The sequence below is a fragment of the Lineus longissimus genome, chromosome 15, assembly GCF_910592395.1.
Source record: "Lineus longissimus chromosome 15, tnLinLong1.2, whole genome shotgun sequence".
NCBI lineage: Eukaryota > Metazoa > Nemertea > Pilidiophora > Heteronemertea > Lineidae > Lineus > Lineus longissimus.
In genome coordinates, this window is record NC_088322.1 from 11,517,957 (window position 1) to 11,541,994 (window position 24,038).

The window sequence follows — 24,038 nt, forward strand, 5'->3', positions numbered from 1 at the left end:
TTCATAAGCCTTTTGAAATCTTGAATGGGTGTGTCGAAATCGTCGAGACAGCCAAGCTGACAGGTTTCCCGTTGAATGGTCAACGACTAGCGCCATTAGCCGCCATTTTGAAAGATACGGAAGCTGGTTATCCTGTTTCTTACGGGTCTTTGGGCAAATTTGACATAGACGTCATAATGAGCCCTGGATCAACAGAACGGCACAAAACCTGGTGATTTTTTATACAGTTTTTTCAGATGATAACTAGGTGGTTCTTTCAGAAAAGCGTTATGGAGCCCAAAACTGTTCAAGTAGAATGCATTATTATATTTTTTTCCATCTGGCCAGAAGTAACTGGGGCTTCTCATAAAACTGTACTTTAACTCTTATGGCGTGAGGACAATCTTTTTAGCTTTGGTTACCCGAGGTCTCATGGTGTCCCCCCTGGATGTCATCGCCTAAGATTGATGCCCACTGTACCCATCAATCACAAACAGGGATCAGACAGATGCACTGACATTCCAAAATATCACTTCAAATTCTATAGCCCTGTCGAAACTGTCACCAACATTGAAACGCACTGTAATCACGCCATTCAATATAGTCCACCAATAGGACATTCATGGCTTAGAAATCTTGCCTCAAATTATGCGCCAACCCGACAAAATTCTTTTCCAATGCATTCATTTCGGTCCAGGTCGTCGCCATGACGACGGCGGACAACGCAGCTGGTTGCAAATCTCAGCACTGATGATTTGATAATCAGAAGCGGGAGACTGTATGCGTGCATAGATGAGCTCGTCCATGCGCATAATCGAACGTTTTGTGCAATGGCAGATCACTGCCATTGGACCGCTGGGATTATTATCCGCAGATATGGAAATTTAACTCTTTAACTTTGCAGACGGTAACATTTACGTGAAAGTGCTCGACCTTTTGTTCTCTAAAGGCAATTTTTGATTGACATATTTAAAAAAGGTTACTTTTTGCCAAGTTTGAAATTGACATCTCAAAGGTGCATTTTTATAGATTAGTCTTCAATCCAACTGAGAGCTCTAATCTGTAGGCCTCTGTGTCAACAAAACGTCTTTAATTCTTAGCACAAGAAGTTTTTGAAAATTTTAGTTCGACGAAATAACCTAACTTACCTCGTAATAACGCTACACATCGTCTGGTGAGAATTCGTCGACAACTTTGCGATGCTCGCGTTGTAACAGTTTAACACGTAGGTGAGGACTGTTAGCCTATTGGACGCCTTCATCCGTTCGATATGCGTAAACGGCCCGTGCGTAATAATTTGGATCTCCGACTGGTCATGGCGAGAGAGCGCTGACTCGGTGAGCGAGAGAGGCGCCGAACTGTATGGCTGCAATGAGAAAAACACAAGAAATTATGAAAATGTGCACATCTAGTTTCTAAAACCAGCAGCGGCACAAGCTCCATTGAGTAAAATCACAACAGCCTTATGTGTTACTCCCAAAGGCCTAACAATTTGTGTTAGCCTCAGGCATGTCAGGGGAAAAGGCAATTGATCACCCAGTCAAGTTTTGGCAATCCATAAACATAAGATTCAAGCGAGAACTGCTTCACACTTGGGCAAAATATCACATTTTCACAGTTGTATAGCGTACGGATAAGTCACCTGGGTGATTGCATAATGGTCTTAATGACTCAGAAAGGTCATTGATTCCTAAAAAGTGATTTTATTATCAAATAAAGCGACCTCCCGGTGGTGCCATTTTAAAACGTGTAGCACGAGCGAGCGTTATTCTGCCACAAAAAGACATCTCCATCCCAAGTCGATATCTTATTATCTAATGCACCAATAACATAATGGACCCTCCGCAAAGAAGTAGTCTCGACACCGCTATTGTGCGTGTAAAAGGGCACGCATTGTCCAAGACTATTTTTGAATCTTTGCTGGACCTCAAACAGCAAACACAAAGGGATGGTCTCACCCCAACTTGGTTGACTTCCACCATATTGATATAGTGCAAACAGCCCTAGGTTTAAGTTCACCTCAGGGTGAGACCAACACCCATATATCCATCAGAATAGAATTATCTTTTTTCATCTTCTAGCTATCCCTTCTTGCAGCTCCTAAGGATTTTTGACATTTTATATTCAGGCATCTTGCTGGTATTATCTAGTTTTGTGCCAGAGTTTTGTCCGCAGGTGCATTGTCTGTACTCAAAGATGCGACAATGTCCTAACGTTGGGATAGAGATGTAATAACCCTAATGGCATTGTATTTCAAGATGAGCGCACATTTTTTACAGGTTTTGGCAAGATCAAAAAGCAAAGTTTGTCGACAATGTGTATTTCTCGTTCAGCCGCATCAAAAATGAGATTCATTTCCTGACGTTTGCTCGAACATGCAGAAGGTAGAAGTTCATTTACAACTTATTTTCTGTAATTTGATAGCGATATTCCAGCTACAGCAAAATTATCATAAAAATCTGAATTATTTTACAGATTTTTTGTGTCAGGAATAGTGATGTGGACTAAATTGGTGAGCCTTTTATTTTTATGGCTTCAGCAAATATTTTTATTGGAATAACCAACAGAAAAGTCATTATTTGCCCAAAATCCTGAACATTTCGTTTATCTTATTAATTTTCGTGACTATGCGATGATGTGAAAAAATAAAAAATTTCTCTGGTTGAAAAGTCAAAGATAGTTTCCTCTATCTGAAAGCTACTGCATTTAAGGCTCAATTTTATCAGTATAAGAAGAGTTTTCTACCAAGAAAAATCTCAAAAGTATTTTTTTACATTTTTTAACAAGAGGCACTGCCTCTAGAACCCCCATCACTTAATGGTTTGGCATTATGTCCAGATAAAGAACAAAATGTTTAATCATCTTTTGCAGAAAAGTTGATCATATCCTCTTGAATCAGAAACTTCATAATCCACATTTCTAAAAAAATCTCCTTCCATTGTGTAAGCCAACACTAAATACGAAGGCACTCTCTCATTTTCTAACGTTTTGAATAACAATCGAGAAAATACCATTCTCTAATTTTAAAATGACAGGTTATGATTCGAACATGATACCTGGGATTTATTTCTGTTATCAAACGCTCGCACATGGCCCAACCTGCGATTATGGGATGGACTCGACTGGAAAGTTCAGTGCGGTAGTGTAGTAGGAGAGAGCTCAGCTTGTGTCCAGCATGATGGGGTTTGAATCCTTTGCCCAACTTGTGATTAATCTGGACTTGGTTGGAGAGTTGGTGTGATGGTGTAGTCAGAGAGAGTCAACTTGGTTGGAGAGTTGATGTGGTGGTGTAGTCAGAGAGAGCTCAGCTTTTGACCAGCATGATGGGTATCAATTCCCAGGCTAACCTGAACTTGGTTGGAGAGTTCACTGAGATGGTGTGGTGGGGAGAAAGCTGGAGTACTCACAGCATGTTCGGCTTCAAACCCCTGGCTAACCTCTAGCCGAAGTTGTGACGAGCAGACTGTGGTTCAATTCCTTGAATAATTCAGTCTCCCCCTGACGCCATCAACCAGCGAAGGGTCAGCATGGCCTAATCCATTTACAAACGGGGGTGTCAGGTAGACGTGGCTGTCTATCTGGTACTTAAGCTTCCCTAATGCTTCGGACATAAGAGTACCAGCTACTAATTATTGTGAAAAACAACGACAGAGGGCCAATTATCCTCCTGTGACATGCCCATATTCTGCTGCAACGTGCCATGCCCTCTGGCACAACGCTATTATCCCCAGCGACAAAGCCGGACCAGGACTGAAATCTGAGGCGACCATTTGTCAAATGACGCATATAGACTCAGAACGTCGTAGCGAAAAAGATCAAAACAATTTTGATGTTGAAACGCTAATATCCTCAGGCTACGATTGATTTTTACGAATCCAACTTGATAAACTGGGTGTGGTCGTATTTTAATCCAAATGTAGCTAGATTTATCAAACTCCATGGATTTTATTTTGTTGGAACAATGGAATTAGATTTGAAGATTTGTTGCAGATCTCTAATTTGGGGGGAGCTTAAGCTCAGAGAGTTCAATTCAAATTTAAATCCAAATCTGTTTCGTTAGGGAAAGTTGATAGAAAAAGTTAGACAGAGCAAACTACACAAGGCAAATCAAAGAAAGAAGAACAGTTCTGAAAAGTGAAAGGAAATTTAACATTTCTTACAGTGGATAGTTTATTTAAGGACACTATGTTTATGTGCTACTTGTTAAAATCACTCATCACTTTTATGAATCGGCGGGAAGTTATGGTTATTTTCTAGCAAACAGCACACTGTGTACCTTATCCGACTTGGATGATTTTGAGCTGCGCCGGCCATTTTTAATATTGCAACTAAAACTAGTGTGAAATAAGCCCTGAGGAAGAAAAATAAAACGCAGAAACCGTTTCAAAATCGGTCTTAAATGAAACGTGTCATACATGTACATGAAAACACCCCAGAAAGAATTCAGATATCAATTTGACGAACATGAGGTAATTTGAGCTATAGTCTGAATGATTCATGACAACAAAAGCTAAATACTTGTTCTGGGTCATGTTCTGGGTCATGTTCTGGGTCATGTTCGACACCCTTTATCGATGTTAAATTGACCAAAGCCTTATATATATTTTGACATGCTTGTAAGGATTTCTGTATAATTGAATCACGCCCAATATGTCCGATTCGCTGCACATTGCCACAAAGGACGAAAACTTACAAGAGTGGAACTCGTGCCAGATTAACCAGATCAGTGATGCTCGAAAAGATTCGGAAAGATTCGGAAAACTCGGGTGATTGGGTATTCCTGTCTCGGATAACAGGGTCATGGAGAATGATTTTAATCTCTTACGTATTTGAAAGAAATTTGATACAATTCCTTGCATTAAAAGCCCCAACAAAATAGATTGTGATGATAGCTTCAAGCTTTCGTAAAGTTTGGATGACAAATATGTTTGCGCATGTGACAAATCGTCTTGAGTTGTCCACCAACAGAGGAATGAAAGTTACAACTCACCTCATGGTAAACTGAAGGCTTGGACAGCAATGGAATGGTACATGACTTAATCTTTGGACTCCCATCTGGGTTGACAAGCTCCTAAAAATAGAACACAGAAACAGATTTTAGACATTAGTTCTTTCAAAAATAGACCCTCGAAAAGTTGGCAGTTTGCAGAATCTCACAAAGTTTTGAGAAGTACCTAGATATAAACGGATCTGATTACCTAATGTAACAAGAACAACATTTGAAAGACTTTACTATCTACACTATCTTAGTATCTACACTATACTACTTCAGAACAGCAGACACTGTCAACAGCGCCAAGGCCAGACCAACAGAGACAGAACAGTTTGCGAGATCATTCACAACACTGACCACAATTCTGATTAAACAACCAATCAAATTAGTGGGCAAACACGGTATCGCATAGTCCACGCACTCTCTGTGATTAGCGAAGTAGTTTTCATGGTAGACTGTAAACATGGAAATGTTGGCGTGTCATTTACGCATGCGTTTTCAGATAATCGTCATAAAAAGATAAAAGGTAAAAGCAAAATCTAATTGAAAGTACTGTTTCAGGATAGTGAAATAAAAACCTTCATTTATAAAGGTATGCTAAAATAAGCCAACGAATCCGCAAAATGACAATTAAAATGGTCCAAAATATTTCCGAGTTTTAACAGTAGCTGACTTTTGTAAAGCCAAAACTATCCGAGGAAATGTCAACAACTTAAACGCTCCAAAACTCCCTGTATCATCATGCCTTAGTGTCGTCTCCTTCCACTCCTGAGTTCACCTCCTTATTCCTCGTTGCCTAGGTGTCTCTATCGTTGTCTTATTTCCTAAAACCAGTATCTATCAACACTCTTGCTTGCGCATCCTTACAAATCGCGACACCTGCGTCTACCAAACGTATCCACAGTGTCTTCATCCTTAGTCTGTAGCTCATGTTTCTTGAAGTTTAGTCTTTATTTTATCATTACCAGCAGAGGTGATCGCCTGCATCAAACATAACTCTCAATGCCTGTGTCAACCCTGAACTCCAGCCACATGTGTCAATGTCCCCACATCAGTGTTACAACTGCTGACACCTGTCACTCCAATCACCTGTAACAACCTCCTGTCCTCCAGCTGCCTGTGTCAATGTCCCCACATCAGTGGTACAACTGCTGATACTTGTATAAAACTACCAGCAATCATCCACTGATGGAGGGCTACGACAAAATCATCATCCAAGGTGGTGCCAGCAACATCCAATTTCGGTTCAATCCTGCATGTAGTGTAACTCCTAATGCCTGTGAATGAAACTTATGCCTGCAGGGAACGCAAAACGTTCTATTTAAATCCTAGTTGCTATCAAGCTTTCGATAAAAGTAAACTGCAAATACCTTTTTAGCTACCTTTACTAATTAGGCCTAATATAACACGGCTGATTTTCTCTGACTACATTCCATAACAGCCAGCTTCCAAATTATTTCACCTTAAAACCGCTCCCATCTTGGCTAAAAAAACCATTATGCTCTGCCGTAAATACCAGTTTCTGCGGTAAACAATGCTTCTTTCTTCCAAGCTAAAGATCAAGGAACCCTTGCGATTGCTCTTTCTACAAAGTTCTACCACTAAAAGCAGAGTCAGAATCCTAATGGAATTATGGTGGGACAAAGACTTCTCCAATCTCCATGCTATCAATTAGGGGAGACAGAAAGATATGACTCCGCCACAGCCATTTTGTCTACAAGGCAGGGTTGGTCTATAATATGGTATTCTCTGCCAGTGACGAATGGATTATTATACAAAGCATTGTGGGTATTTGGCTTCAAAGTCGGTGCATGATGTGGAAATAATACAAGATGTACTATAACATAGATTAGGTTGTACCACTTCCAGCGAGAACTATGAAGGTGATATGGTTCATCTTAAAGCATTGTGGGCATTTTGACTTCAAACATCAGCGCACAATGATGGTGTATTATATTAGACATATCACGACTTACCATAAACACGGATCACGATGCACCACAAACTAAGAAGAGTTTGTTTGATGATGAGACAGATTATGTCTGAGAAATATTGTGTTGCCGATAATCTGTTTGAAAGTGATCTGCAAACACATCTGAACGATTATTTGTAACTTTGTGAAACATCAGACCCTTGAAATGGACACGTTCGCCCAATTCTTGCTCACGGTAAGCCGGATTATGACTCGGACTCAGTCACATTTCACGCCTTTTTAATCACAGAAGTTTTGATAAGTCTCATTGGGGCGGACAAGTTTTATTCGACCAAGAACAAGTAACAGAGCCCTGAGGTTCAAAAGCTGTGCAAAAATATGATTTCTCAGGCACTTTTTCTGCCGAGTTTTGTGGCAACGACAGATTATCTTCTTTGAAAATTGATGGATATTGATATACCCATGACATCCGAATCTACATAGCTATGAAATGATAGGGCCTAAGGTAGCCTAAACCTGTTTCTACAGATATAGCTGACTGCTAACTTACTAATTTTTCGTCGACAACAATTTTTTGAGAAATTCCAAGAACCACATTGGTGTCGTGTATTATCTTCTCAAAGTAACAATCTACCACCATGACGAGTGAATCTGACTATCACTTTATATGAATACTATGACAGAGAAATAGTTCATACAACAAATCATATCATTTCAAGACACAAAAAAAGATCATGTCCATCAATTCTACCGTGCTGAAGAAAAAAATCACGCTTCATCATCTCCTAAAATAGCTACCGCATAATGTCCTTATGACTAATCTTTTTACGAGACAACGGACCATGCATGCAGAGAATAGGATGATACTCCGCACTCGACAATTTATGCGCCAATGCTTAAATTTTCATATTTTATAATACACCAATCCCCTTACCCAGCCGCTGACCTCCTAATCCACTCACGTGGAACAAGAAATCGCATTTCCAAGAATTTGTGTTTTTTACGCCAAATTTTCTTTTGAGAAATTCTTGAGGCAGATGTTTCTTTACTGAAGTACAAGAAAAGTCGCCAAAAAATGAACAGAAAAGAGACCAGATTTCTATTATTAAAAAAAAGATGTTACTCTCATTTTCAGATGAACACAAAGGAAATCTTTGCAATAATTTAAATGTGATTTATCATGGAATTCTGTAATGTGACCTACAAGTTGTACGTGCTGTCACTATAGTGCATTGCGCAAAAACCTTTAAGTTAAAGAAAGTTTGGGTAGATAGTTTGATATCATCCGAGGTAAAAGGCGACATTCAACTTCACACTTTAACCCCAACCTATCCTGCAGCCTTTCAGAAGAACTCAGATGGGCAACTCATTCAGCGGTCCAACCTGAACAAATCTGACCAGTACCCATTTTATTACCAATTTCAGACCAATAACCAATTTTTTTCACCAACAGGAGTCAAGGCAAGCACAAGACATTGAATGGTAGAGCTCCTAAGTACTTGAATTGGAACAGTTTCTTGATTAATTTTTACCTCCAGCTACGAAGACAAAAAGTTCCAAAAGAATGCTGGCCAAACAATGCTGCACAAAAGAGGACCCCAGCTCCCCTTCTGAAGTTCCTGACCTGTGTCCACTCGCACTCCAAGGCCACGTAACTCCCCATCACCGAAACTCCCAATCTCTATAACACCGCATCTCCAGACAACTCCAAATGAGCCCAAAAATACCCAAAGAGACAATGTCGGGGTAGTCACCCCTGCCGGGAGGTCGTGTCCCAAACAATCAGGACAGCGTCCAGTGATCGGGAGACAATCGAATGCATCATGGCCTGAGGAGCTGGCGTAACCCATTGTTACAAGTTGCCATGGAGGTTTTTCTAACCCTAAGGTTTTGGGAGGCATCTAGAGTTAAGGGACCATTAGAATCAAAAGCGTTTGATGAGAATGTGGGACTGGAGACTGGTCTCCATTTCATGTGCTTCAGGCCTGCTCTCTTATGACGAATACTGGCCTAGGACACCATCCTGACCTCAAAGCTCTGATATGGCTCTGTGGTGGACGTTTCTAGAACAGCCAACTTTGTTACCGAAAACCGACTGCCCAACACGCATCTAAACATTTGGAATGCAGAGGAAGAAAAAGTACTAAAGACCCTGAACGACAGTGGAACACCATCATTTTGGAGGCAATTTCTGGCTTATATTTGCCAAAGTTGAACACTCTGAGAAGATGACAATCAAAGATCTCACTCAAACATTCATCAAGAGTCGACTTCTCCACAAAAGACGCTCCATACATGTTGGCAACACCGAGACAAAGATGCAGGAAACAACGCAACCATGCCCCGGAAATAGACAAGACGATACTTCATCAATCTGTCCCCTACACCAACAACCACCAACCTGATAATTAAAACCCCGGGGACTACTTTTCATCCTGGCGTAAAATTTCATCTAAACCCTCGTAAATTATTGATTTGACTCGAATTATTACTGTTCATAGCTCATTTTCCTGTATGATGGGTGTGGTGTCTTTTCTATAGTTTGCACCGATGCATATTAATTGTAAATTTTTGCATGAAAATCTGAGCAATTTAACCCATCTGCGAGCCGAGTTGACTGATTCATGATATTAATTGTGGTGAAGGTCAATCAGCTGAATATTAGGAAAATATTTCATTTCATCGCGTCAGAGGCCATTTTAATAAAGCTCTTGTCAGATTTGATCCCACATTCTTAAGACATGACAAGGCAAATCTAATTACAAAACAGATGGAGTTATGAAGCGACCTTTTTTGTTCCGGCTCAATTCATATTCTAAGAATGATTTCAAATAAGCGTATTAGACTTGTGAAAAGAATCAAACCAATGAGTTTATCACTGTGCAGTGCACAACTTTGAGGGCCAAGTGAAGTCAAATCATAATTCATTTCGAAATATTGACTCACAAACATGTGAGCTCAGGTTTTGCTCATTATCTGCTCTTTAGACAATATTAAAGTGAGTCGTATTTGAATTGTAGGTGGAAACCGGAACACCCACAGGAAATCATAAATTGACATTTTGCTAAAAATAGGTCACTGAAAATAACGGCTATCAACAGTATTAGTTTTTTCAAGGGTTTATTGCTGTGATTTTCATTACATTTTGTTCGTTCAAACAACATTTCAGCCAGGTGAATATATTATTTATGGTTTCGACAGATACCATTACCACGTCAAGCAAATATTTGACCCCAATAATTCCCGTCGCTTGCAACATTTTGATGATTTTTACACAGCAGACGTGCCATGTTAATATTTATCCAATGATATTATCCGTTTTTGCAGACATGACTAAACATCTCTGTTAATTTCCAATGTGTTTATACGGGCTACCGACCGATGATGATTCTAGTGTTATGGTGATATATGCATTTGCGGTCTGGTCGTCAACGAAATTGAATAGAATACATGCATCTGATGAACATTTCCAACAATGCGTATGATGTTAAGCACTCGTTACTGGGAAAATCCAGTAATGTCATGATTGTGAACTCAGTACATAAATGTTCATGATCAGTCATTCTGAATTTCAAGAAGAAAATGATCATGATCAATCTATCTGAATAACATGACTTTGGAATCATGACTGCCAATGCCGGTGAGAAATTTTAGGGTGCTAGCGTTTTGTAACTGAGAAAAAATGAAGCCGCAAGCATTGTTTAGGACAGACATGAGCGACTAGTCAAGCTAGGCCTCTTCGTATTGTTCTTCACCATGTCACGACCGACCAAGTATACCGACACGCATAAAGCCCTGGGAGACCAGCTGCAAGCTCCTGTCATAAAATGGAACTTAAACTTCCCTTCTGTATGAACATCTGCATGAATTCTGTACTGACTCCAATCGCAATAATCTAGTATTTCTATAGCTAGTGTCAGAATCTGGCATTTTACAATAGGGAAGACTTGTCTTGGAAAATGCTAAAAAACAAGTGTAAATCCAAACAAATTTCCCTTTTAGATGCAAATCTTACTACACTTTTGAAGGAAGACAACAAAAATCAAAAGCAAATGAAATCCTGAAAAAAAAAAAAAAATTTCCAATTTCCTAAAATCTCATTTCCTACCAACAACTACCACAGGTTTCCAGGAAATCTGACCAAATAGTTCCATTTATATCCTTTCGATCAAAATTTCCAAAATCTCACCAAATCCTTCAACAAACTCGCCTGTCATCCTCGCATAATCTTGAATCATCAAACGATGACCACGCATCCCGTTTACAAACATGGCTACCCATGCACGCCTAACGAGACCCGACCAAGATGCGTGACTTGCTCCTGTCAATGTGTCTCCCGCTTCAGAAACATCCTTTGTTCTCCCATCATGCACTGCTCCGAAGTTCAACTTAGCGGATCAGAATCGTGATATGTGAAAATTTTGTTCCAATCTTTGCACCCGGGTTACAAATGAAACAGTTAGAAAACAGCGATATAGTGAATCTGGATGTGCCAGCTCTTCAACATGTCACTGGTGGCAGCGATTTTTATTGCCAGGTAGCAAGGTATGCCTGACTTTTTGTAAGAGAACATCTAATGAGTCAAGCAATTCAAGATTTCGCAGGAAGCAGAAAAGTTCCAAATTAAAACACCCGATTCATCTCCATGGAGAAACCGATTAAGAATTTCTGGTAATAAATCACACTTTATAAACCGGTACCTCTATGCAAGACAAAGTCAAAGAGTTCATCTTATCCGGAATAAATGCGACTTTCCATTTAAGTAAATGGGAAGTAGGGAATTTAATCTGAACTTCCTTTGAATTATTCACGTATTTCCCGGAATCCAAAGGTTTATGGTTAAGGATTTAAAAATAAGAGCAAAAAGAATACAGTGAACGGGAAATTGTTTGCAAAACTTTCAACTGGCAGCAGCCAAAATTCTTGAGGTTTAAGCATCAATGGTACATTTTGTATGTTTTAAATGAGCATTTGCCTCTCAAATCGTGAGCAACTAGAATTCACAACTTCTGAAGGGGGATTAAAGAAGATTCAGAGTGCATACAATCGCTGATCGTGACACGTCAGGGAAAACAATTGAAAAATGTGACAAATGATTCCAAATAAGGCCAGCACATGCTCACAAAAAACATGTGAGCAAGACAAAAGGAAATAGCTTTTCTGACCTCCCGGGGACCATCCAAGCAGATCTGGTGACGAGCTATTAAGAAAGAAAAAGCGGGCACTAGCTCCAATTTGAAAAATCCAGACACAAAGACGAAAATGTTGACAAAAAAGAATGTAATGCGACGATGGGAAATGCAATGGGCAACGGAGACAGCGACTTTTCTATGGTGTCTTTTTCCAGAGAAAATGCTCAATTGTTCAAAAATGATTCGTAATAGTAAAAGCTAAAACCTAATAGCCTGGCCAGGATTTCCGGACTGCATTCAAAAATGCCAGACCCAACCGAGCAACGTAAGGTACAACATTGACACAAACACTTGTCTTCTGGATATGGGAAACAAAATGTGCAGCCAAGATGAGTGATTTTTCATTATGTTGTCATTTTTGGGGAAAACACAACATTGTTCGAAACGATTTGAGATGACATCAAATCACCAGCGGCTAAAACCAAATCATCGGATATCAAATGAATTATCCAAACCTCGTGGACGGTCGTGATTAAAAATTGAGACACTGAAAACGAATGCCGGTAAAAATGGACCTACCTTCACTGTGAACTGACAACATGCGACTGAATTAACTGCGAACGCTGCAGGCTCTGTCGCAGCTGGTCTCCTAACCCGTGTTCTCCGGGAATATTTTATCTATTAATAAAGCGCTGGGAACAAAGCACCAGTCGAGGAAAATGGGCAAGTCCATTAAATTTGCAGAGAGGGGACAGCAAGGTCGCATCTTTCTTAGGGAACTTTGACCCTTTCATGATGTGCTTTGCCAAATGGCGCCATCCCCAAACCCATTTTCAATTTGTTATCATCCAAATACTTGTAGTATCAATAATTTTCATCTTGAATATAGCCTGAATCGCCCAAATTCAGCTTGAATGTTGGACTTTATTCAATGAACTGTAGGAGGAAACTAGAGTCTACAGGGAAAAGAAGCTACATTGAAGAGTCATTGATCCCATTGAAATAGCAAAGCAAAGTATGACGACCAACAAGACAACCGAGACAAAAGTGAGGGTAATTTCAAACACCAACTTACCACTATAACATTCTTGTCTTAAGTGATTCGCCCAAGAATGCAGGTAGACATTAAAATAAGAATAGGAAGTTACCTAGAACACAAGTCGTTCAAACTATAAGAAACCTCTCAATCCTTGGAAGTAAAGGGTGTTTTCCACTTCTCATCACTACTTGAAGTAAATTTTCCGAAGAGCCTGTGAGATTGTAAAGATTGAAAACCTGAAAAGACCTTGAAACTTCAAGAGCTTCTTTTCAAAAATATCCAAGGGGTACAAAGCATTTGCGAAAACACAATCAAAGGCACCTCTGGGCAAACAAGAGGGTCAAAATTTTGGGTCATCCTTTTGAGAAATTTATTGGGACCACACAATGGATGAATGATGGCTATAGGATGTCTAGATGCCCGGCTAAGTTGGGAAGGGTCAGCATTTGCTTTAGTCGGGTGGATGCTGGGTGAGTTGAAGGGTCAGGGGAAGGCAGCGTGTCTGGTTCTCGGGAAAGATATGCCAATGAAACCACTTAAACAGAAAATCTGACATCAATGACATCATGATGTCAGACTTTCATTCGAAAACACACTTTTGCGGTTGCCAGCCATAGACTGGTGTTAAAATCTTAAAAAATCTTGATCGAAAAGCTTCTAGCGAAGAACCAAAATTTGATTGGTCACTGGTGCTGCTGACTGACTTTAACTTGAAACTGAAGAGTCACTGTAACAGTTCAATAAGTTTTAAGAGGGAAAAATATGGCTCCCACTTTCCTATAAAGACAATTTCAACACTACATAATGTATGCTTCAGCTTCCAAATCACTCAGTTCTCCAATCACTTCCAAAGATGACCCTGCTGTCCAAGGTCAAAATCTGCAGGCTCTATCTATATCACAATGTCGCAAACGGAAGCGCGTCCCAGTAAATAGAGCCAAAAACGTCCACATTTTCAATAGTGGTGGATTTCACGATGTCATGTTAACACAACAAGGCATTTTTCGGTGCCGTTTCATCCAGAACTCTTTCAGGTTGATTTTGAGGCATTATGTCGAGGACAATATCGGACTGGACCCCCTCATCCAGGAGAGTAAAGACCGTAGAATGCATTATCATCAGGTCAATACAGACTCTAGGCGTAAGAATTTCGGCAGATGTGCGAAAAGAAAAGGTGATAGAAAGCTAAGAATCTGGCACAAATGTGTTCGGTTGGGTCGCCCTGTGGGAGCTCTGAACATTTCAAATCCAGAAACGATATGATAGTTTTTACCAATATAAGTCTCACTCACTTGAAGTGCGTTGCGATCAAAAGGTGTGCTTGAGACTGAAAAAGGATCCAGCAAGACCCACTGAAGACCAATACACGTCCTCATACAGAGCTGCTTGCCTCTTTTATTGTGTTATTTTAGCAACATTGTTGGCAAAATTGAAATAGCAATATGCGGCACATGTCGCTGCCATATTCAAGCCTGACCATCGGCTACACAAAATAGCAATTATATCAGTAGTAACTGAAATTGGACGGCGACCCGAGAATACCGGTCTGCATCTAATCGAGTAATCTTTTATAGTGAACCCATTTCCACACCCGTGGTTAATGGTGATGGCACGATTGAGTGGGGCACGCAATATTCCAATTCATCCAGAATGAACTCGCTAGCAATAGAGAATATCATGATGGCCATATTGTGTGCGAGTTTATGGTCATTCTATTTGAGAGATTGCTGGAGTAGCTGGGATAATCACCCGGCTTTGGTGAACTGCACGGCTCTGATGGAAGCACTTCTACTCACTTTGAGTGGAGTACTGTACAATACAGTGATTGAAATACAGTAAATCCTTCATATATATGGGACTGCATAAACCAGATACAAGTTCCAAGTGAAAGACCAAATTTGGGTGGCAATGACAAACAGTGTGATCTAGCCATATCCAATATATGCAACATTTACTTGTAAACATGTGGACCTTGGGGAATATTATCAATTTGTGTCAGGAAGTGTTCACCAAGCAACACAAGTTCCTCACCGGATAGCCTTGATTTCATCACCACCAGTGATCAGACGTCCTTTTCTCTCCCGACCAGGTCACCCAGCGTCTGCCTCTCATAGAAACCTCGGCAACTTCCTGTCCCACAATGGCCGAGGGCACAAGATGCCAACAAAGCCACGGAAGTTTCCAAATGACAATCTTATTTTCTTGTTGCCGTGGCCGACATAGAGTACATTGTTGATAGTCAATATGGTGTGCCCGAAGGCGTGGAATGTCACTGACCCAGAAAGTTGGTCCCTGAAATTGATTTTGCATCATTTTCTTCCGATGGTGCATGCCCGCTTTCTGCTCTCATTGAAGAATTCTGAAATTCTGCAGATATGATTACGAATCTCCGTTCTTCAGACTGCTTTCTCATAAACCTTCATGAATCATGAGTTGAATATTTAGAGCCATCTTAACTCTTAGCCATAAGCGACCAGACAAAAATATCCTACACAAATATGCAGAAACCGATAGAGGCAGGAAGAAATATAACGTTTATTACTGGAATGGTACCAGCAGGTGCCAGAAGAATGATACACAACGTTTACAAAGAATGCACAGGAACTAACAATCCCGCTGTACATCACATTCCGTGTTCTTTCGCATCAGTTGTCCACTCCCACAGGGCTATAGAATTCAAACAAATCGGATGGGCTGCGCAGATGGGGTTTTATGCTTGTCTGTACCAGGATGGACGACTTGAACTGTTATATGGGTTGGCTGTCAATCTGTGCTTGAATTGTCAAGGCTGATTTTTAAATGAACTGCTGATGAAGAACTTCTCAGGAGGTACAGATGTTGTATACATCCAGCATCTAGGTTAGGGATCACTTTCTTTCAAAAACCCAGTATGCCAAATGACTTAACTGATCCCTACCCCTGTTAAACAGGGCTGCTTTTCAGAGAAATGTTATCTTTTGGATAAATACTTCTGTGAGTAACTTGCCTTTGTTGCAATCAAAACACTTGAGGTCTTGGAGACTTTACCACAAGATAGTTTAGGCTACATTCATTCCAAAATGGATGCACCGTAGCATAATGTCAATATTTGTCTGGCAAACATCGCAGCCAAGTTCTAAAACGGCACAGACTCCAAGATTCGAATGAGCGCCGAAAGCAAATTGAATCAATATTCAGCAGGCACGGCAATCTTGATGAAGAATTCTTGCCACATTGTCTAACGCCGTCAAGCGCGTAACGTCGCCATGTTGATTCTCTACAGAGCCGTCTTGAAAGGACGACTACTGAATTGAAGTGTGCTCCATGCCCCCGAGTCAAATGTTACATTTCAAATGTAAAGGACTATAGTCAGTTCAATGTTAAACGCCAACACCGAGGATCAGAAAAGTTGTGGTCTACAGCAAAATCAGTTGAATGTTCCGCCATTTGTCTAATTATTTTTCCAATGGAAGAAATCTTTTTCAAATCAATCGCAAGAGTTCTGTGGATAATAGACCAGAACTACTTCTATTTTCTGCAAATTCATTATCTAAAAAACTTTAAGAAGTTGCCCGCCATGCCTTTTTGAGGGCAAAATGAAACGCCCAAGAAAATTTGGCGGCTCACCTAGTGAATATACACCACAATAAAGATCACTGTAAAAATCACGAACTAACACACAATAAAACCATGACCTTTCTCCTCATTTCCCCGCAGAAAAATCTTGTAAAGTGTCTTCTTTTGAACTTGGAATTGCCTATTACGTCTTTAATTGGAAACATTACGATCTTGATCGAGCCTGCGATTCTGTCGCCAATCCAATATATTCTTTTGCCACCGGGTGCGAGAGAGATGCTCCAAGCTCACGTGTTTGAAAAAATAGACATGGCGGGCAACTTCTTAAAGTTTTTTAGATAATGAATTGAACTGCAGAAATTTCTGTCAGGCTACGTCACTGACGTCTGTGCATTTGTCCGCAAACACGGTGTGAAAATTCCCAAATGAAAACAGGTCTCAAGAGTAAGATTGGTTTAGACACGGAACCCAACACCCCATTTAAGAGACACCAAGCCAGAAAGTGCCATTGTTTTTAATACCAAGCCATCAACGCAACACAGCTGACTACAGAAAACATTAAGTAATCGAAAAGCGACTCGGCAAAAACACTGAGCAAATGTTATTCCAGAAATAATCTTAGAACCGATCGTCATTGCTAAGAGCACTCTCATCCATTATGGTGGCCATAATGGCAACATAGATGGATCAACATCATTCTCAAGGCTCAGCTGAGATACCTTTTTTTCAGATCAGCTGAGAACCAAGGAAGTTCTCCATCTTTCTTAACAGTTTGTTTGATAATTTGATCAGAATTTCAAGTCTCACGCCATACTACTTTAAATTCAGGACTACCGAGTACCATTAAAACATGATTATTTCTCAAACATCAGGAACAAAGGACACCCAATACACTATCGAAAAGACATTGATAATTCCTTAACAAACTGAGAAAGACAAAAACCTGGCCAGATTACACACTCAATGGCTGATTAAGTCTCTCCACTTGAATGACCCAAGAAAAACTTGCCTCAAGCCAAAAAGTGAAAACTCCACAATATCATAGAGACTTTTGAGAACTTTGCAAAGATTTAGCGATATTGGGTTGCTCATTAGAGGCACAGAATGAGATATCCATACCTGAGTGACAGTCTGCCCTGGGCAATCGAGGTCTCCATGTCCTCTCAAGAGATCCGTGGAGGAGGTTCAAAACCCTGGCTTTTTCATTGCCACTCCTAATTCAATTAAGCTTAATGGAAAGCTCGGATGTTTTTTTAATTTGTTTTGTGTGCGTGGATGGCTTTGTGTTTGATCTCATCGAGGATGAAGGCGCTAGATTCGGTTCAGTACTAGACTTTAAAAAAATAATATTGCAAAGTGTAGCACATCCGGTAGCTTCTCGATTTATTCCACATTTCTTCTCAAACATTGCTTTGTTCCTCAGGGGGGGCCTCAACCAAATTATTTCTACCGTCTAGTTTTTGCACCCCAACACTTCGTGACAAACTTGAATAATGTGCAATAAGTACGAACCCAGTGATGATTTTTCTGATACTCTTCGACCACTGCAATCAATTCCATCCTACGTTGCAAGATTCGTGGGTGGAATATATGCATAAAACTGCACATACATAAACGAACAGGCGAACCAGACAAACAGAGCACGAGGCACGACAAACAGTCAAGATACTTTTTCTCTGCCATAAGCCGCAGCATCCGCCATACACGTTCCCGTGCCGATACCAGAATCGCGTTAATCATGATTGATTGCGGCGCTCATTCCCAGAATGCATTAGCGGGAACCAAGGGCTGCAATTTCGTTTGCGTCATTGGGGAGTACATTTTGCATGGACGCCAGTGGGTGAAGTTATTGGCTGTATAGGGCGGTATAAGGAGGTTGGATTTTACCGTAACCTAATCAAACAAATTCAAGGCGGCTTTGTGACCATCACCCTCATATATTGTCGATGCTAGTCATACATAAGACTAGTTTAATGCTACATCACTGTGAATAGGCAGGCCAAAACGATTTTGAAAGGGAAAACCTACACCTGGAAACTGCACCACCAAGTAACGGGTTAAAATATTACCCACAGAACACAATGCACCCCCACGCACAGTGATGGTATCGCAATACTAATATATCTTCAACAACTAGTCGAGGAGGAAAACAAGCTACCATCTCGGGTCAAACTAGTTCCCAAGAGTACTAGGAAACCCATATATCATGCCTAATGTTACGCGTACAGTCAATCAATATGCTTTGAGATGTTGTGATGTAGAGCTGCTTGAGGAGTCTGGTGGATTTGTGTGGCGTGGAACCAATACTTGCATCTGAATGCAAAACGAGTATGTGTTGGGAAGACGACAAAGGAATGCAGGAAAGACAGCTGATTTATTCACGCCAAGAGACCACAAAAAGGGGCTAGTTAGAAGTACTTACAAAGGCTGCATTGAAGGATGACAGGGAGTAATCCACCAAATGTGTTAATAAATCACCAATGCTGCCTCGGTTTCTTGGCATAGATTCTGCCACAACAGTAATATGAGTACAATGCTGATCCTACTGCCAGTTCTTGTATAGATAAGTACAAGAACATTCTGCCATGCCAGAACAGGAATGGAACGAGGCGAAGTAAAATGCTCAACCTGCTCCGACTGGGTGTGAAAACAGGTATGACCTCACAATGATCAGTTTTGAGAAAATCAAGCGAATGTCTGCAGCAGAAAAGAGGTGAGGGTCAAGGTAGTTTCTCAGAAGGGAGATCTTAAACTCTCACTGTATCAAATCTCTTAAATGCATAATTTGCCAACAGCAACACAGGCCCACATGAACTTTGCATATAAACACAACACATTTTGTTGAAGAACAGCAGAAATCATAGACTTGATTATACCGTTGATGGTAGATGAGAAAGGAAGGTTACATTTGACCAGAACTGTAGTTATGGCACACTTCCGAAAACTGAAATAAAAATCTCCAAAACAGCTAAATCTAAAACTGTTGTGTAATGCTGACGTGAAAACGGCTTCAAAAACGGTTTCAGAATCAGAACACACAGAAGACATCTCCCAAGCCACTTCCTGTGTTTAAGGATTGCCATTGTCTCGAAAAGGCGAACATAACACATTACCACCGAAAATTACCGCATTATGGTGGAGATGGGGGTGATTTTCACATAATTGCTAGACAACGCTGCCACATTATGTTGTAATTTGGTGTAAGAGTAGGGTATTTTGAGATTTTTCAATGAAAGTGGTGTTCCACCTTGAATAGGATGAGAACTTTATTTTCTGCAGCTTCCACTCAAAGTGACTGGCCGTGTTCTCAACAAAAGTAAGGAATCTTAAAGAGGCACGCCATTTGTATTAACTGGTGGCTTTGGAAAATAGAAATGTAGCAACACATCACATGCCGTAGTGCATTTATCATCATTGCTGAAATATAGAATGGCAAAGTTGTAAAAATTGACTTACTAAATTATATATCCCTAACAAACACGCTTCGATACCGCTACAATTCTGCAAAGAGAAACAGAAGCATGCTTAGAATATATGACAAAGATGGCACTAGATCTTAAATGGTCAAATTATATGAATGAAACCTGTATTGGAATCTATAATGAAAGGTCAGGAGGAGGGGCAAGCATCAACTCAATGCAAGCTTCTTAAGCTAATAATTTCCCACTGAAGGCAATCTCCTTAAAAAAATTCTAGGCCCCACAGAACCAAACCACACACACGCAAAAGCTTCCCCCTAAAAAGACGCACCGCAATGACTGACAGCACCATTCCTGCATCAATGGGCAGAATTTTTTGTCATTTGAAAGCAACTCGATACACAATAACCAAATTCACATTTGAAATGCCGGCAATGTCAGCGCGAATAGTAAGCGAAGTTTTCTTCTCATCAATGACATTTTTTTCTGCGCCGAATGCATCTCTTTGTGATCATTACAGCGCACATTTTCTTGCGTTGTGCCATCCTTCGGCTCCGTGCAGCACAGCTAATACGCCACTTCCCTACGGGTGCAGAGCAAATGATGCGTTACCATAGTAACAAGAAGAATTTGTACCCGGGCCAGCTGAGTCCTTGGATGTAAACCCGTCTTTCCGAGAACCAGAACAAAGACGCGCAAATGTCTTGTCTGCAAAGGAAATTGACAAAAGACTGACGTTTGCTCATACATTTCAGCAGAGAGATGAAAAGCTAGAAGAACTGTTCTTCAACTAGTGTTCAACCCATTTAAATTTTAACGGAATGTCCTTTTGATATTTCACTGCCACGTAATTTTACAAATGAATGGGTTTTTAAATGATTTTTCATCAGATCATTATTTTTCATGTCTAATGTTTACGTTTTAACCCCCCTCCCCCCCCCCCCCAAAAAAAGGTTAGGCTCATGAATATAAAGGATATTACTGTGTTTTCTTGCAATGGCAAGGACTGAAATTTTTTAACAAATGGCAAAGTCCTTTAACTATTTGATCACCAAGCCAAATTACCTTGTTCTGTATGTTATCCGAAAGGTGGGAAACCACAATTTCAAAAAAAATAAGGGCAAAGTGTTCGCAAAAACAATTCCCAAATCAGGCCAGATTTTTACCTAATGACTTTCCAGCAGTAATCACTCCACAGCACAACCAAAACATTTTGCAAAATTGTTGCATAAATGTAGCAGAGCGACTTTGTTATTGTAAGACGCTCCGCGTAGCCATTTTTAGACAGTGATTAATTGCTTGGCGTTGATCTCAGTGGAATACTAATTTGTCATTGTGAATTGGCAATGATTAATTATATAAGAAGTTCGTTATTTTTCCAATCAGCTGATTCTGCTCGTCTTGTTAGTATGAAAAGGACAGATATACCGTGATGATCACTCGAATGACCGAAATGAAGTAAAATGGACCGCGTCTTGATGATATTGTATTCTAGAAGTATATCCACGGAACATGTTTTTAAAGAAGTATTGTTGAATCTCGAATATTTCCCTACAACAAATCCTACAATCTAGAACGGCTCCTAATTACCAATTTGAACAGCATGTGAAGGCTCCCAAATGCAGATGCACAACATCATGTCAAGGATCCCAAAAGCATGAAATGTCAAAAAATCATCAATATCATGCTTTAAAAAGAAGGTCTCAATGAGGATAAAAATTGCTGAATACCAGTTTTTAAACCGTGTACATTTTGAAACTGAATTTTAAATCGGCACAAACCACAAATTTGAATCATAACGGTACTGAAACATCTGAACGAATGCTCAAATGCCTACCAGGTTTTGCAGTAACTGATCTATAAACATGAGTTTATTCAAATATTTGCACAGATAACAACGCATTCTGATGTTTTGAAAATCTCTGCAAATAGAGACATTGATTTCTTTTCAAATCTTTATCTACGAAAGATCCTGTTATGTTTATAAATAGAAGTGCAAACTTTTTACAACTATTGTGGCTGCTTAAAAATTGCTTCAGATTTGCATGAGATTTTCAAGGTCAGAGTTCCTACGAAGAAATGATTTGAGGAAAAAAGGAAATATTGCTTCAGGGGAATTAGCAATAAATTCCTTTCTCATGGGAAAGGTTATCCTTTTACCAATTTTTTTCCACCTTGATCTTGCTCCCTGTTCTGGCAAAATAATATTTTTTGAGGAAATACGATTTCTAAAGGGCCTTAAATATTTTTGACCAACTGCGAGAATATTTTTGCAGATTGACATCCAAGTCAACTTGAGAAAAATCATAAAAAACAATTTCCCAGCAAATTTACATTTTTAGCCGTTCAACTTCCAAATTCTACTGAAAAAGAATGAAGAGAACAGAAAGAGAAAACTTCCTGATCCGACATCACACATCAGTGAATTGAAAAGCATTTTTCAAATCAAAATTTTCCCATCGAAAATGCCATCCATGGACATGGTTATTGATGCAATTATTGCCACGCAACTATTGAATCCACCTTTGAATGATCAGCCTTTGTTTCGGCAAGAGCGGAAGAATCAAAGTGCCTCGTGTCATAACTCGGTATAAACAAAGACTAGATGCAAAGTTCACTCTCCATTATTGTACGCAAATGAAACAAAAATAATTCATTTCCGATTTTTTTTCTTGTCAACTTCCATTCCTTTCATGCAGATCGTCTAAAGAAAATTTGCATCCAACCGTCAGCAAAACTTGACTAATGCAATAATCACGTTTTTTAAAATAAATAAATGGGCGCTGTGCAGATCAATATCAGACAGTAGAAAAGACACCTTTATAAGATCAGCTAGGTTTTTTTCAAGACAAAGAGGCAAATTCATACGAAATAGTTCCAGTTTTGATTCGATCATTGTACTTTGTAGAATTAAATAAGAAAATGCCACACTTACTCTACCTTTTGTACCACATAAAGTTTAGTCTGCCATTTGCTTCAACTGCTAATGAACTTATGCAGAGGAAAAATTAGGAAAGCCTACACATGAAACTTGCTTGAAAGACTTGAAGTACTGGTCTCCAATACCTTATCCTATCCCATTCACACCCTAGTTAAATACTTGACAACAGATTAAGGAACAATGAAAGAAGGAAGTGAAAAGAATAGCTGGGTGCGGGATAAAAATCTGGGAAAGCAAAGCCCTTCTTCAGGAAGTCCTTTCAAAGTAGCATCCAGGAAGCAGGGGATAAAACCCTTACAGTCCTGGTCACGGTGCCCTGGTTCCTTCAAACAAATGAGGGCAATTTAGAGGAAGAAGTGTATAAAGGGGCATATTTAAAACCTCCTATTCCAATAAACCTTTCCTGGCCTCCTAAAACTTTTGTATAAACCCCCTTGCAGCCTAATCATTCTTTAAATCCTGACTCCCAGGGTTTTTAAAGTGATACTCACAAAGGGGGGGGGGGGGGGCGGGGAAATATTAAATGGAAGTTTGCACTCTCTAAAAAAGAACGAGTGAAATTTGCTCTCAAAGAACTAATTTAGTGTTCACTCTTTGACATGGCAGAGGAGCAAAACTATGGACATTCAGAGAAAAAATCTGCTCAATTTCCGAACGGGTGCAAAAAGTAGAGAGACAGGACATCATTAAGTCTGAAGGAGCTCTAACAATCATTTAAATCTGAGACTAATTTAACAAAATTGAAACAAATAAATTAGTCCCAAATTACAATCCAGAGACAGACCGATGCATCGTCACGATTAAACACAAGGGGCTCATCAGGAGGAACCAATGAAAGTGAAAGGAATATCCATTTCATATTGGCTGATTCCAAACAATTCCAAAGAGGATAATCAAGATTTACAAAATTACATTATCTAACCATTTACACTTCCAACTTCCATACAAAGTGGAAAGAATAGGCCTAATTAACCAAATAGACCTACATTTGTGACAATAAATTACAATATTACTCCAAATTTCACAACGCCAAAATCCACATCAACG

General features: G+C 39.8%; 1 protein-coding gene across 6 annotated transcripts in view; it reads right to left on the reverse strand.

Annotated features, from left to right (window-relative positions):
• The window catches only part of LOC135499271 (hyccin 2-like), a 79,686-nt gene that overhangs the window by 6,409 nt on the left and 49,239 nt on the right, over window positions 1-24,038 (reverse strand). For 4 of the 6 annotated variants that reach the window (XM_064789943.1, XM_064789941.1, XM_064789940.1 and 1 more), the window contains 3 exons: window positions 20,088-20,132; window positions 4,970-5,050; window positions 1,128-1,345 (listed from right to left, as the gene is read on the reverse strand). In XM_064789943.1, coding sequence (XP_064646013.1) covers window positions 1,128-1,345; window positions 4,970-5,050; window positions 20,088-20,132 — 344 coding nt within the window. Of the gene's footprint in view, window positions 1-1,127; window positions 1,346-4,969; window positions 5,051-19,053; window positions 19,150-20,087; window positions 20,133-24,038 lie in introns of those variants that run through there. The other 2 variants (XM_064789944.1, XM_064789942.1) reach the window with 2 other exon arrangements.